This window comes from Carassius gibelio, chromosome A24, assembly GCF_023724105.1.
Source record: "Carassius gibelio isolate Cgi1373 ecotype wild population from Czech Republic chromosome A24, carGib1.2-hapl.c, whole genome shotgun sequence".
NCBI lineage: Eukaryota > Metazoa > Chordata > Actinopteri > Cypriniformes > Cyprinidae > Carassius > Carassius gibelio.
In genome coordinates, this window is record NC_068394.1 from 6,560,185 (window position 1) to 6,576,428 (window position 16,244).

At 39.4% G+C, this 16,244-nt stretch overlaps 2 protein-coding genes and 2 long non-coding RNA genes across 5 annotated transcripts; 3 read left to right on the forward strand and 1 right to left on the reverse strand.

Annotated features, from left to right (window-relative positions):
- Window positions 1–34: 34 nt before the first annotated feature.
- Window positions 35–4,866, forward strand: LOC127946523 (E3 ubiquitin-protein ligase MSL2). Of its 2 annotated transcripts, none has more exons than XM_052543146.1 (2): window positions 35–1,163; window positions 2,190–4,866. In XM_052543146.1, the coding sequence occupies exons 1-2, from the start codon at window positions 1,022–1,024 to the stop codon at window positions 3,848–3,850; spliced, it is 1,803 nt and encodes a 600-aa protein (XP_052399106.1). In that variant the 5' UTR covers window positions 35–1,021; the 3' UTR covers window positions 3,851–4,866. The 2 variants fall into 2 exon arrangements, with proteins under 2 accessions (XP_052399106.1, XP_052399107.1); XM_052543147.1 differs by having other exon boundaries at window positions 35–374.
- Window positions 4,867–6,209: 1,343 nt separating this feature from the next.
- On the reverse strand, window positions 6,210–9,769 carry LOC127946524 (tumor necrosis factor ligand superfamily member 10-like). Its single transcript, XM_052543148.1, has 5 exons — window positions 9,628–9,769; window positions 8,406–8,552; window positions 8,112–8,157; window positions 7,921–8,034; window positions 6,210–7,399 (listed from the first exon to the last, which is right to left on the reverse strand). The coding sequence occupies exons 1-5, from the start codon at window positions 9,748–9,750 to the stop codon at window positions 6,936–6,938; spliced, it is 894 nt and encodes a 297-aa protein (XP_052399108.1). The 5' UTR covers window positions 9,751–9,769; the 3' UTR covers window positions 6,210–6,935.
- On the forward strand, window positions 9,727–13,265 carry LOC127946525 (uncharacterized). The gene is made up of 3 exons (XR_008151112.1): window positions 9,727–9,860; window positions 10,178–10,254; window positions 12,078–13,265. It is a non-coding gene; the product is annotated as an uncharacterized LOC127946525 (long non-coding RNA).
- Window positions 13,266–13,731: 466 nt separating this feature from the next.
- Window positions 13,732–16,198, forward strand: LOC127946044 (uncharacterized). Its single transcript, XR_008151002.1, has 3 exons — window positions 13,732–14,296; window positions 15,388–15,478; window positions 15,754–16,198. It is a non-coding gene; the product is annotated as an uncharacterized LOC127946044 (long non-coding RNA).
- The last annotated feature ends 46 nt before the right edge of the window (window positions 16,199–16,244 follow it).

The window sequence follows — 16,244 nt, forward strand, 5'->3', positions numbered from 1 at the left end:
GCTCCATAGTCGTTCTTGTTTTGTTCTCGCGAGATGTTCACAGCAGCGCCCCCTCCTTGTTCTAATGCGCAGAGAGGAAGGGAGGGGATAAGCCTTTTCAAATACATTTCAATATCGCTACTGAATATATATCTATACGTTTTTTTCTCCAAATAATAATTTGTGCATATAGTTTGGATATTAAATTCGCATATTTATCACGCGCAACTCGTGCGACGCGCCCGAACGAAAGGAAAACGGCAGGATACATCCTAAAAAGAAGCGAAGCGGCCTGTTTTTGTTTCCGAGGCGCAGCTCACACTGACATCAAACGGGCAGCTAACTCAACGGGGCTTTGTTACACCCGACCTGGAATCCCTTCGCAAGCATGCACGGTGAATATCTGGCAGCCTAACGCACTGGAAGACCGGTTGCACAAAAAGCGGCCTGTTTTCTTTTTTGCAGCGCTATGAAGAGTGGCGGACAATAACAGAGTGACGGTGCTTGTGTACTGTCGCTATGAGCTGAGGCTGATTAACTTACATGTACGCACGACAAGAATAATATATAAACCTATGGAGTAGCACTCCAAATAAGGACTCCGCTCATCCAGGATAAGACAAGGAGGCAATCTGTGCTTTCTGGTGGTAACCTAATTGCAGGCCCGGTGGGGTGAAGAGCGCCGCCAGTGTGTTGTTGTTGAATTAAAAAAAATAATAATGCAAGAAATTGTGCAAATGCATCGCTGAATGTGTTTTCAATCGGATCATAGTGGATGTGCTTTTATCCGATGACGACGATGATGATTTGGCCGTATTTCGTGCCGTGGAAGAGGGGCAAACGTTAAGATGGAGTGGTTTTAATGCATGCGATGTAACGCAAAGACAACCATATCTGCTGAAATCTCCCCTGCATTTCACACTCGACGGAATTGCACGCGCAGGTTCATCGACATTGATGATACGTGGGCTGAAGCCTCGTACTGTCGCTCCTAATCTTTTTTCCTCCCCGAACTGGATCTGTCTAGCTCGACACTGCTGAGATGAACCCGGTGAATGCGACCACTCTCTACGTGTCAGCTTGTCGGTCGGTGCTGCAGTGCGATCCCCGGGACCCCCAGGCTTTGGCGGAAATCTATAAGCTCTTGCCTTTTTTCAGACAGTCTCTAGCCTGCCTTGTGTGTGGTGAGAGCCCGTTTATTTTGCTTCATCACTGCATGCTTGCATGATCATTTCTGCTTGATCACTGCATGCTTATAAGGTGCTCTCAAAGCTCCACCGACCATGACACACCCCCATTCAGTCCACAGATTCCTGACCCACAATGACAACTGGAGCCTGGGTATTTAGACACACAGCAGTGCATACAGGCTCTGTGTTTATAGATGCATGGGGGTTGAATAGTAATGGCTTGCCTGTTCAGTCAGATAAAACCGATTGCTTAAGACAGATTGCCCATTTATTCAGATTCCATCTTTACAGGTTTTTCAGTGGAAACGTTCATATATAGTGTATATATAATATTTATTTAGAAATGTATATATTTGAAATTTATTTCAAATCATTATAATTTTATGTTAGAATTTGTTTTTAATATCCAACAATTTTTTTTATTATTATTTGGGTTTCTGTAACATTGAAACATTATATATGTTAATATAAATTATAGATAATTATTTAATCATATTATTTATATAATTTTATGCTGAATTATATATATATATATATATATATTAGTTGGAAATGCACTTTTCCGGTGCAAATAATATATTGATTGTTTTCAAAAATTGATTGGTCAATAGGTGTGGGAACCCTGTATGCAGCAGTGCTACTTTTTGAATGAGTTGGTAATTCATTGCTTCTTTTCTTTCTTAAAATATAGCTATTGATAATCCATGTATATTTTCTAATCACATCAGTAATTGCTTAATATTTATATTATATTACATAACACGCATGTGTTTATAAAAACAATGCATATGCATTTGAGATGCATATGGGGTTTTTCTTGAATGTTGCAGAACCATGTCTTATGTAGATGCAATGTAGTGCATGTATTCTGTTGGTAATGAACCACTAAACTGTGATTGGAATGATCACTTTAAAGGTACAGCATCTTCCAGCATCTTTGAATAATTAGCATGTAGATGTGTTGTTATAATACCTATTCTGTTGTTTCATGGTCTAAACATAGTTTCTTTCTTTATTTAGGCAATTTGCTACAAGATCCAATTGCTCCAACCAACTCATCGTGCCAGCACTATGTCTGTAAATCATGTAAAGGTAAAAAGATGATGATGAAACCATCGTGCAGCTGGTGTAAAGACTACGAGCAGTTTGAGGAGAACAAGCAGCTGTGCATCTTGGTGGACTGCTACAGAAAGATTTGCGAGTACATCGCAGATTCTCCTCTCGCCCAGCACATTTCAAGTACTGTGGGAGGGTCCCCAGACATCCTGGCGCTGTTGAATGAAGGACTCTCATTGGACAACAGACAGGAGGAGGAGTCACTCTCCCTGAGCTTGACAAACCAGTCTCCTACACCCTCGACCTCAGAAACTCTCCCCGATGAGGGCCAGTCCCCATCGACAGAGATCAAAAAGCAAGACTTCAGTCCTCTAGGAGTGAATGGCCTCCAGGATTGCAATGGTTTGACCAACGTGGAGGAGTTGACCGCCAGTTTACCTTCACTAGAGGCCAGTGTTCCAGACTCAGTGGAAAGCGGGGGCGACGCAGTGAAACAAGAGAGTTTCACAAATGAGATCCCCGTGTGCGAGGCAGTGGCAGCTGCTGGCGAGGAACTATGTACCAGCACCATGGACATTTGTGGCTTTGGTGAGGATATTAAACATGATGGCGGGACTCTCCTCTTGAGTGTAGAGGAAGTGCTCAGGACTCTAGAACCAGACCACGTTGCCCAGGACGAGTGTCCTGCAATATTGCAGTCGACTCTTGAACCTTCAGGAAACTTGAATGGACCATTTGCATTGGTCAACTCTGCTCGGCAGCTCTCCTCTCTCCCGCAAGACTCGCAGGAGGTTTTTGTCCCCCAGCACCCAATGTCCCAAAAGAATCCACAACATTTGGGAATATCCTGTTCCGCAGTGACACCTAGAATGCCACGGTCCAACCGGAAGCGCTCACGGTCAGAAAGCGACAGCGAGAAGGTTCAACCCGTACATATTTCCACCTTCATCCACGGCCCCACATTGGGCGCCTCCGCCCCTGTTCCAATAAAGTCCGAACCTAAATCTCCCACTCAGACTATCCCCCACATGGCGGCGGTGCCCAACGGTGGTGGCCTTTCTAAGGTGGGCAAGGCATTACCGGTGCCTGCTAAAACTGTCAAAAAGACCATTGACAACCATGGACCCAAAAAGGCATACACTAAGTCCAAACAAGGCACTCCAAAGTCAAAGGAGAAGACAAAAGAACGGATTCTGACTAACGCCCTCATTCCCGGGAGCCCAACGAAAGTGTTGTACAAAAAGACACAAGAGAAAAAGGGCTGCAAGTGTGGCAGAGCAACTCAAAACCCAAGTGTTCTTACGTGCCGTGGACAGCGGTGCCCCTGTTACTCCAACCGCAAAGCCTGTCTGGACTGCATATGCAGGGGCTGCCAGAACTCCTACATGGCCAATGGCGAAAAAAAACTGGAGGCTTTCGCGGTGCCAGAGAAGGCACTCGAGCAGACAAGACTCACTCTGGGCATCAACGTCACAAGCATCGCAGTGCGGAACACCACAGGTAGCGGCGCCGGCGGGATGCTCAATGTCTCCACGGCGGCTGGCTCGCCTGTGGCCTCCTTCTTGGCTACGGGGCCACACGAAGACAAAGGATTCGATGAACCATTGGACATGAGGTTTGACTGAGTACCAGATGATTCTCCTTTAACATCGCCCTGTATTCCAAACCGACTTGCTGATGGATCTGAGGGACTGATGCCAGCAGAGTCAGCGATAAGGCAGCTACTGTGATTCTGTTCCAGTTCACATTATCAATTAAATTAGTTATTGCTGAAGCTCGTGCCTTAAAATCGTTTGTACTGTTCGTTTTGGTTTTCTTGCACACCTTAAGAAGGAGCGGTGAATTGGGATACTGTAAGTCAAGAGTTTCTTTTGTAAAAGGTTTTATTTTTTTATTATTATTATTTTTTTTTACTTTAAAGTACAAGTGATCTTTAAGGCATGATCTTTGGCAAGATATACCTGACCTCATTGTTGTGGGTCACGATATGTGCATATGTGGAAGATTATCAGTTTGTAGGTTAGGGGATGAGACCTGATAAATGAATGGTACCCTACAGCATCAGTAGAGACTGGTTGTATTTATAAACAGTTTTTGTACACAGACTTAAGGAATTCGATTTAAAAATTACATTTTATGATATATTTTGTAAGTTACATTAACAACATTTGCAGTATTTATTGGGTATCACTTAACATAGATTACGGTCCACCCAGGGCATCAGCTGGATACCATTTCTACAGATGCAAGTCACACAGATGCAGTATGTACGGTTTTTCTGTCTAAATTATGTTGTTGTCTTGATTGTGCTAGTTTTTGCTGTCTTTTTTCTTGGGGCATTTAAATACCTGTAATATAAATGTAACATATTTCCACAAAAAAGAAAAATCCCAACAACACGACTCTTGTCTTTCATTTCAAAAATCACTTTATCGCAGAAGATGCATTGCATGTTTTAAATAATTTTGTTATAAATCATTGACAATGATTAATGTATTAATGAGTGTGGCTATATATATATCTCCAAACTTAAATGCAAATGGAATAAGCTAAACACAGCTGCTCAGACATGCAATGTTAAACAATGGGTGCTGCAAACAATTACAAGAGTGTATTACAATCACAAGACATTGCAATGAAACATATGTTGTCCATATGTGAGTGCATAACTTGATTGTTTTTTCCTGATAAAGTCAACAAGAAGTGGGGAGTTGTGGCGTAGTGGTTAGAGAGTTTGACTCCTAACCCTAGGGTTGTGGGTTCAAATCTCGGGCTGGCAATACCATGACTTAGGTTTCCTTGAGCAAGGCATCAAACCACCAACTGCTCCCCGGGTGCCACAGCATAAATGATGCCCACTGCTCCAGGTGTGTGTTCACAGTGTGTGTGTGTGTGTGTGTGTGTGTGTGTGCGCACTTTGGATGGGTTAAATGCATAACATGAATTCTGAGCTTGTGGAGGTGGCATTGTTTGAGCTGGGAGCTCTTCTTCAATCACTTTACAGGACCTGACATAATTTATAAGCATTTTAATAAGTATGTTTTTGTGTAGCGGCGTTGTCTACAGTACCTTTGAACCATCTATATTGCTATTGAAATATCAGAGGTTAAAAATATAACTATTAATCACTCATGTTCACTGGATGGTAAACTAGAATCATATGTCCTTAATAGTGAAATCAAACAAATCCATGGAGTGCAGTAATGTTATGGATCTCGGCCCAGTAAGTGTATTTGTGAACATTTACCACAAGTGGGCAGAATAAAGACAAAATGAATTACTATTTTGCTCATAGCATATTCATAACTTCTTTGTTCTTATGAAATAGGTGTAGTAAATCAAATCAATTTTACCATAAAAATTTGTTACCATTATAATAAGAAACAGATTTTTGACTAAGTAAAATGAGTCGAACACATTTATGCATTTAGCAGACGCTAAAAGTGACTTACAGTGCATTCAGGCTATCAATTTTTACCTATTGTGTTCCCGGGGAATCGAACCCCCAACCTTGTGCTTGATAACGCAGTGCTCTACCAATTGAGCTACAGGATTGGATAGTTGAAAATATTTGATTAAAAAAAAAAAATCACCTAATATAACATCAGTCTATATATTGTTTGCTGTGTGTGAGATATATATACATACACACACATACAATCATATTTGAAGACAATGTTACTGCATCAATACTGTAACATATGTTACAATATTATTAAATTAACTCAAACTGTTAGAAACCATACTGAAATAATATAGTTACATGGTCTTAAAAGGTATAATGAATCAAACAACCAAATGATTGTTTTGCCAACATTATGTAAAATGTACATATTTAATACAAAGAATTGAGGTCTGGGTATGAAAAATACCCAGAAGTGAAGAACACAGTGTACTGTAACGTACATAGTTACTTTTAACTGAAAGTCAGTTTCTGATAAAATGTTACAATAAAACTGAAACACTACGAAGAACAAACCAAAATGCAGAAATATTTAGTTTATGTTCAGCGCTGATAAAAATAAAGGTATATACAAAAGTCATTTTACAATGTCACAGTGATTTTTTCACATTTAGCTAATGTACAAGATTCATGCTTAAGGAATGTATTATGATATAAAAATCACTCACAATACAGACATTAATAGTGCTAAAACTGACAATCATGTCAAAAATACAATCAAGGCATGATTTTGAAGTCTTTAGAAAATCCCAATATGAAGTTTGTCTTTAAAAGATGTCTAATACAATCACAGGTCCAAAGAGGACAAGAAAAGCCTGCAGCTCTTCCACAGACGTTAAAAAGTCTTGCTTAAAGTCACACCTTCCTTTTTCCTGCCCAGACAGAGGCATCACGTCCAAACAACTCCTAAATGTCCTGGCAAGCCCCTCGTTTTCCGTCGCCCCTCCAGGCAGACGTACTGGATTTGAACTCCGACACATTTCACCAAGGAGCTGATTTAAGATCGGATCCGCTGGCCGAATGTAAAAAAAAGTGCCAAATATTTGCACCTTTCCGAGCTCAGGTCAATCAAGGTTAACTGTTTTGGCAAGAGAAGGAGCATCTCGGCAAGCGCGTCCAAATGTTTTGAGGCGCTTGGCAGCTGTTCAAAGAAAGCTCAGGTAGAAATACGGAGCGAGCCGAGTCTTGTCGCTCTTCTTAGAGCTCAAAACAAACCACCAGATGTGTTGTTTTCTGGCTGGGCATCACTAGCTGACCAAAAATGCTCCGAAGAAGCTTGACTTCTCGTCCATGTCGATGGTGCTCAGGTTGCTGACCGTCACAAACACCCTGTCACCTCCTCCAAGCTGAAAAAGCCCCGCTTGGTAGATGGAATACAGTCCGTATTCTGCGTCACGTGACCAGCAGGTCGTCCGAGCGTTTTTCATTAGCAAAATTGGCACCGGATACGAACTTACTTTTTTATAAACATACTGCAACATCGGTTTCCCCCGAACCGAATCGCCTGACGTCCCGTCCACTTCCCTGCGGTCGCTTTCATCCTCCTCGATGAGCGTGTGTCGGAAATAAGTTTGGGAGTAGATGTAATAAAGCCCGGCTTGCGGCACCACCAATTCTCCATCGCTTAACTCCACGTTCTGGAGGAAAGCCAGACCCTTTTCGGACTCCCACGACTGAATCTTCTGGCCGTACACCTTCCTGTTCGGTTGACCTGCATTGTAAAGCCAGAGAGAAGGATTATGGGTCGGCTTTGACAGAAAAGCTGCATTGTTTCAGCATTTGGCAGACAAACGGAACGGGGTGCTTGTTTCAAAGACTCGGCTCGAGTTACAAACCAGCTTTTTGTTTCAGGCAAACAGCCACAGAGATATGATGAAACTGTTTGGTTTTTTAAAGGAGGAAGACGCCCTCTGACCTACATTAAAGGTTTATGAGCTTCCTTTTATGGAAGCTATCATTAAACCGATGTTTATTTGCAGGGATGCCATGCTGTTTTTGCATAGCATAGTGGTTTTCTATCTGATCTGGATGTAATCCAGTCTGGCAGCATATATTGGTGCACTTAAAAGGTGAATGTGGACCCAAAGATAAACGATATGTTGTTGTTGTAATAGTTCAGTACAAAAAAGGAAACAGAAAAGAGTCGCAGAACTCAAACTTAACCAAATTCCAGCAGCTAATAAACAAAGTTTACTTTGAAAAAAATCAAGTATTTCCAGGAACTAGACATACCTCCTCCATCTTTTTCTGGTATATAGCTCCCGGTCACATGTGCTGCGATTTTAGGCCGAGGGGAATCATCTTGATCTTGGATCACCAATGAGGGAAGCACACGCGAGACTTCATCTGGTAAAAGCCCAAAGGTTAATTCACTCATAGTTTATGTCTTCTTATAAACTTAATATGAATGTGTTATGAAATACCTTTGACGGCAGATGAAATTTCTTTCTGGTAACGACTGGACATCGACTGTTAAAAAAAAAAAAAAAAAGAAAGAAAGAGAAAAAAAATACAATTTATAAAAGATTCAATTTAGGTTTCACACTGAAAGATGTGAATGCACTATTTCTCATATTTGGGTTTCCTCAATTTAAGCTTGGAAAAATTAAGGAAATTCCTCTATTAATTAAAAAAGGAAAAACGATCCAAGTCATAAATGGACTCATTGTCTACACCCTGGCCAGCTTTATGATTCACGGCCCCTCTAAAGCGGATACCTTTTCAATCAGAAAGTGGAGCTGTTGCGTGACCTGCCAGCAGGGGTCGTCTTTCCCCTCATCCGCGTTCAGTTCCTGCCCCTTTATCGTTCTGAGGTTAGCGCGCATCAGACACGACACGCTGCTTTTGGAGAAGGTTTCTTTCATCTGTAAAATATGAAGAAAAAAAAGTATTTTTGTTATTAAGACTATGGTTTAAAAACAATTATAACTAATTCCGCTCGGTGACCAAGCAAAAAGCTTTTTGTGTAGCCTACTAGTTAAACATTTTTCATTTGAACGAAATATGAATTATTGTTTTGAATGCATAAAAAACAAACACAATGATATTGCATGTACTTATTTATATTTAATTCAAACGTAGGTCCATGGCAGTCAAAATGGCAATTGCTTTAGATCTTCTCGTTTGTACACAAAAAATGCAAATATATTTTAATACTTTTAGAAATTATACTTTCATAAAATTATAATTTTCTTTTATACAATGCAAAATCAAGTCATTATATCTAATTGATTTTAATTGAAGATTGGTTGGTTATTTTTGCATCCATTAATCGCAAAAAAAAAAATAAGACATGAAAATATAAAATGTTATCGTTACTAACAATTAATATGTATGGTATATTTTTTTTACCTGCATACAAGTCTAAGATAATTATATAATGCGTATCTATTTATAAAATTATATTTGCTTGAAATTGCGTCATTGTATGTAACAAACAAGACGCGGTATGTTCAATTTATTATGTTTTGCATAGCCTAGATAAAATGCCAATCCATGCCATTATCATAGATCTATCCATTCTATAATTTTATGAAATTATACAATCTTTTCTATGCATACAATGCACAAATCAAAACATTATGTGCTCATTTTGAAATGATTGTATAATAATAATCATAAAACGTTACATTTTGCATTTTATATTTTATAATGCTGACTTTTTAATACTTTTAAATAACTGTGCATTGCCATTGATTGTCGACTCCTGTTGCTCAACTTGCACTTCAGTCTCCACTGAGCGACCTGTTGGCAGCTGTCCACTAAACAAAATGCAGGCAGAAACCTCAGCAAACGAAGCGAGAAATGCTTGCAAACAATTCATATTTGCTCTAAAGTGTGCATTTCCGATGTGAAACATGCACAGCAAGGCGGTCAGGAAAACTTAACACAAGTTCTGAGGTAACGTGCATGAAAACGCGTAATTTAAACGGCCCTTACCGTCGATAAGACGTTGCTGAAGTATATGAAAGTCACAGCCACGGCTATTGTTTGCAGGAGAATTGCAGCCAGCAGCAGGAGTCCGATATACTGCATGGTGTGTGAGCTTGACATGCTGACCATTGCGTGTGTTACTGCAGCTCGAGACAAAAGCTGGGGTAGAATTCCTTCTCTACATATGAAAAAAACATGGAGGCGGGGCAGCGCTTGACTATCAAGGAAACGAAGTGCAGGTTTTACTTTCCTGTAACGATATACATCTAAAGCCTCTTTCGTTTGTGCTTTTCTGTTCAATGCGATCATAATATATAATAATTACTTGTGAAAGTTTCGTAGCTTAGCATAAAACTCGTCTTATTGTATCATGATTGTCCTGATGGAAGATCCCGTTCTAAGTCACAATTCACTCCAAATTTATAAATGCTGTCGTCATTTTCCCACTCAAGTTTTTCCAAAGCCCGGGGGTTTCCTTATTCTATGGAACACAAATGGAGATGCTTGGCACAATGACAGTGAAGCTTAATCACAGTTCACTTTTATTGTGTTTCAGAAAGAAACTGCTGAAGTGAATGGTGTAATCATCTCTGTTTGACTTCAATGGAAGACATGTCTGAAAACAACATAAAGGTGAGGAAATTGTGAAAGAATTAACATTTTTGAGTGAATTGTTCCTTTAACCCTCTCGACCATGCTTTATCACATATGAGAAATGAATTTCTTAGGAATCTTAATTATAAACATCATAAACCTTTGTGAAGAGTATGTTGTACTCATGTCTTCTGTCATCTTATTAACAGTTCTTGTCCTTAGCAGGTGTTTTCTTCTTCTTCTTTTTTTAATTATTCCTACACAATTTTTTCTTCTTTTTTTTTCTTTTTTGTTAAAATGTGTCAAATGTGATACAACAGACTTCTGAGAAATTATTTTGTACACCTCTCAGTCATTGTTGTTTTGCATTGCATTATGTCAATGCCCACCAAAATTTAAATGGAGCTTTGAATCCTTATGTAAAGGCTTAGCAGGGTTAAGTATTAGACTGTATTAGACTAATTTATATCTTGTGTAAGTTGATCATCATTAGCTGGTCCAATTAGTTGGTCTAAATTGGAAAAACATCTTGTACTAGAACTAATGACCAACTTGCATCAGCATCTAGAAACCATCTACCATGTTCCAAAGCGCTGGATTTTCCAACAGGGTTTAAATTATTTACAGTTTTGTTTTAATAAACTGATGTATTTTCATTCAGAAACATGTTGATTTTCATACAGATTCAAGTATTATTCTGTTGTAAATGTTGTGTTTTTCTTGTTTGAGAAAACATGACCAAATTCTGACTGTATTTGATTTTTAACATGTGGTTGCAATCTGGTCCCATTTACAAAGTCTAGGGGGTATTCCATGTATTGTGCTTCTCGGGGCTGACCATTTCTTGCCATCTGATTTAAAGAGATATTCTGTTACTCCCATCAACTTGATGACAGGTTTAGGTGGGCCCCTTTAAAAAAAAAAGTCAATTCTAAATTTCAGGGTCCAAAAGGGAAACCACACTTTCTTCCTGTTGTCCAACCATGTATATGCTATATGCTATGTATAAACTATAGTTTTCACATGACAAAATGATTTGCTTATGCCATTCCAGGTGCTCCATAACACAGAGGACCTTCCAATTCCAAGCCAACGAACAAATTTTCCAAAATGCATGTACGCTATACAACCCCCAAAATATTTAATTAAAAACAGTGCTGCTTTTCCCCCCATCCGTGAGCGTGATTATTAAGTTTAAAGACATAATAAATATGAATAGCACTCTTTAAAAAGCACTACTGTTTCCAGCAGAGCATATATACTCGTTAACCTGGAGGTGCTTACATGTTCTCTAACATTACCATTTTATAGTTGCTTTAAAACTGATTCCCATTGGGAGTTCACAGCGGAGCGGGATTGGGGCCTTCCAAAGCTCAATCCTGCTCCACAAGCCTCAGCAAAGTTACCCAATATTGCTTTTTTTTCATGGACTTGTTTGTGCCAGATGTGTCACGCTGAGATTAGATCAGCTTCTATAATCAACAGCAGATGAAAGGTGGTGACCAAACGGGCTTCAGCAAAGTTTTAGGACAATGACTGTGACTTCCTCCTAAAAAGTAAAGCTCAGCAAAAAATATGGAGGGCATGCTTCTTTATAAAGGATCAGCAGTGCTCTTTTATAGGTTCATTTTGAATAACCAGTTTGATTGGCAATAGAGTCAAACAATGCTTGTGGTGATCGTTTACAATGATTCATTATTCTGAAGCAAAAGCAAGAGATTACAAAGTTAAACAAAATCTCATTGTATGTAGAACAATGGAAAAACTGGTATAAACCTTGTTCTTAATTCAAATATATATTGTTTCCACACCCATTCTTTTTCCACTCTCTTTCGTGCTTTCTTTCACTCTATCTCTGTCAGCCAGCTGCGTTCAACTGCGGTCTCTGAAGGCCATGGTGTTGACATGTCCTGCTCTGGATCGCAGGCAACCTTAACAATGCAACGAGCGGCACTGTGGATCTGACGATATCTGGCACAGACACGGTGGAAGGGAGGAGGAGGAACACAAAGAAGGAAAAAAAAAAAGAAACACGACGGCAGGCGACCAGTGGACGGGCCGGAAACTTGGGATTTTCCAGCAGAAGTGAATGCAAAGTGTAGATTGGGCGGGTTTGTTTTAGCTGACGCCAGGAAAAGCTGCAGCCAAAGAGTGACAAACTCAACGCTTATGGTGACCCTGCCGCATTCATACATAAGCAGAAAGATCTGAGGGTGTGTGTGTGTGTGTGTGTGTGTGTGTACTGGGTGGGTGTGAGTTGTTGGTGTGGGAGTTAGTGGAGGGGGATTCCTCTGCCCATGAAACATTACTGTAGTCTGGCGCCATGATTGACCTATGTCCTGCACAAGAGAGAAAATTTTCCCCCACTGACTCCCTTTTTCTAGGAGCTGAATGTTTAAGCAACCCCTGAACACACAGGAACACTCTCTCACTGTAAACTATCACGATTTTCAAAAGGGAAAAAAAAATCCTGGACTAAATATAAGGAGCAGAATTTCATAAAGACTTGGATGTGAAATCGTTAGACTTTTCGATGCCTTGCTCAAGGGCACCTAAGTCGTGGAATTGCCGGCCCGAGATTCGAACCCACAACCCTAGGGTTAGGAGTCAAACTCTCTAACCACTAGGCGACGACTTCCCCCAAACCACATAGCAATGTTCTGGCAACCACTCAGAACACATAGCAAGACCCTGGCTAGTGGCAACCTCTCTGAACACATAGCAACACTCTCGCAACATGCCCTAGCATAGCAGCATTTAAACAGGAAAGCACCACTCAAGGTCCTGAATGTAATTCCGCTAGACAAAAAGCCTCAGGGCTGTTTCATATCAGCCTTAGGTTCACTGCAGTTATATAGAGCTGAACTGTGATATCATTGTGTTACTATGCACTTTTCCAAACTGATAGCAAGCTAAAGCGAGAACTAACAATAGGACCTCAGGGCTGGTCTTCCCTCCTTAGGGATTTTTAAACTAAGCTGCAGAGGCCGTAAAGACTTGACAGAGCGCTGATGAATGTGTGATCATATCCTTTGGGAAGAACATGGTGGGTGGGGGGGGGGGGGGGTTCACAGAGTTAAAGGGGCTTGATTCAGTGCTAAATTACACTTGGGGAATAAGGAATATGGCTCGTGAAAAGAAATTGGGGGGTGGGGGGCACTTTGTTGCCTGAAAAAAATTCCTGTTAGTGACAAATGCTCAAAAATGGCAAATAGAGCAGGAGGAAATTAGGAAGTGGTAAAAAGAGTAAAATCGTTCGTTGCAGCTATAAAGTCATGGGGGGGGGGGCTAAAATTATATTCTGACATGCCTAAGTCATGCAATCAAAGTGCCAAGAGACTTAAAGGCCGGGATACAAGGGTGTATTGTGCTTCTCAGTGACATCACTCCTGAGTAAGAGCAAAAGGAGACAGGGAGATTCCCTAGTTTTCCCTTTGGGGTGAAAAAGGCAGAGGTTGATGCTGATTGCCACGTCGCCATGTGGGAGGATTGTCCTGAGGGCCGGCCTGCCCTCGCTCCATCCATAGCCATCAGAGCTGAAATGAATGCATGCTATATTTATATTTACTTACGTTTTCAAATAGACATGCACTTCAGGTCAGAGATCGCTGAGAAAGTCTGTCTCGAACCACTAAGGAGGAGAAGATTTCCTCGGCTGATTTAGGTAGATAAAAATGTGAAGGCTTAGAGGGATGTTGTGTTCTTTTACACTTGGCAGTATTTCTCTATTAAGAAGCTGTGAAAGTCATATGGTCATTCTTGGGTGGAGTGTGATAGATGAGCTACACTGCGTGCAAATGCGTAAGCTGACATGTCAAGTACTGAAAGGTACATGAAACAGGCTCAAATGTTCATCAGAATGTCTCACCACTCAGTGATGTACATGATGTAATGTGAGCGCCAGTGTAAGTACAATTAATCCAATGAAGTACATTTCAGCTTAACTGTAGCACTACCAAGGAACAGTTAAAGAATATGTCATCATTCACTCATTTGCATTTATTAATTTACATTTACATTTATTCAGTTCCTTTGTTCCACAGAAAAAATGAATGTCATATATGTTTGGAATGACGTGAGGGTGAGTAAATAGTGGAGGTTTTTTAAATTATTTATTTATTAATTTTTAATTGAACCATCCTTTTAATTATAAAAAAAAGGTAAATGTACTGTTTCAGAGACAATTATTCTCTTAAAGAGAAAGCGTCTAATTTTCTTGACATAGATAGAAACAAAGCATGAGAAAGAATGGAAAAAAAAAGGATTGGGATAAAATATGATGGAGAAAGTCATAATCTGACATAAAATGTCTAAATTAACATAAAACATCAGAAATGTCACAAAAAGTCATAATTTTGACATGTTGCAATTATGAAATAGTACGTTGTATTGATGAGAAAAGTCCTTTTAACCTATTTCAACACAAAATGTTATAAATTATGACAGACCTACAAAGTCAATTATGAGATAAAATGTTGAAGCTGAGATTTAAAAAAAGTAATATTTAAGACATTATTTTTTGTTTTTAAGTCATTATTATGATTTTATATGATCATTTCAAATCAATTCTCATAATTGTTTGTCATAATTAGGTTTAGTAATCATTTTAAATATATGCGAATAGCGACATCCACACCACAGCTATGGCAATAATGACACAGAGGAGCAATATCATCAGAAGCACTTTCAGAAGGATATTTTTACAGCTGTTAAATGATAAAAACATTGACAACCAATATAAGAATCCATCTGACTTTAAAGAGCTAGAGCATTTTATGTGTCAGACAAAATAACTTATAATAAACAGAATGTTACTGTGTTGGTGTGGAGGCTTGTATAGTTATCATTATCATTCTTTTTAGTGTGAACTTTATGGTGATTTTTGAATCAGTTCCCAAATTACACTGAATGATTCATTTGTGAATTGGCCTGGTCTGCGTTTCCTAAAAGCATTGTAAGCCAAGTAGATTGAAGAGACCTTTTGGTGCCAACTAGGCTTACAATGCTTTTGGGTAATTCAGCCCAGGCCAATTTACAAACCAATCATTCAGTGTGAATTATGAACCAATTAATAAGTTTTATTGAGAACCAATTGAATGAGTCAGTGAGTGTCTAACTGTCATCATCTCAGGAATATTGCACTAATAGTTTTGACTTTGATTTGCTTTACAGAAAAATGGGCGGCCTGGCTCTGTGCAAGCAACTACCCTTAAATTCAGGAAGCAATGAACAATGCGAAAGATAACATTCCTCCAAGTGCTAGGTATGTGAAATACTCGGGCCTTGCTTTCCTTTGAAATATTCACACAGCTTTTCCTGATTAATTATTACTTGTATTACAGTGTGCCATAATAAACTAGTGGGGATTTGAGACCTTGGCATGAAAACTCTTCCTGAATGCAAATTATGCCATGTTTGAAAATTTATATCAGGTTACGTAGCTGATGGGAACAGGAACTGCCTCACAATTTGGCCTTATGACTTGACCTGTCATACTCCTGAGTAGGTTCACATAAAAACATCTCCGCTTTTTTCCAGTTTCTCCGTCAAAGCACGAACGATAACAGGTTACTCCAGTCAGCAGGATAATCTCAGTTCAGCCTGCAGGCTAACTCTGCTGTGTTCTAGCAAAGAGTTAGCAATTCACCCCTCTATCGCAGTCACATAGAAAATCTTTGAGAAGCAACCACAGAGGTAAAAAACACTGGATCTGAATCAAATAAGAGGTTTTGTCAATTCAAAAGAGAAATATACAAAGTTCATTTCAAGTTCTTCTGAGTTTATTTGTTCTGTTTTGTATGTTTTTGATTTCAGTAAAAAAGACACACCCAGAGAAGTTTATAGCTCAGACGTAGCTCATTTATACCTCAATATAATTCCTCAGTTATGTCTCTTTTCTGTATATTATCAGCTCAGCATTAAGGTGCAAGGTATACGTTTATCGGTTTGTCACTGGAGATTAAACTTATGACCTCAGCATTGCTATAGCACAATATATATATATATATATATATATATATATATATATA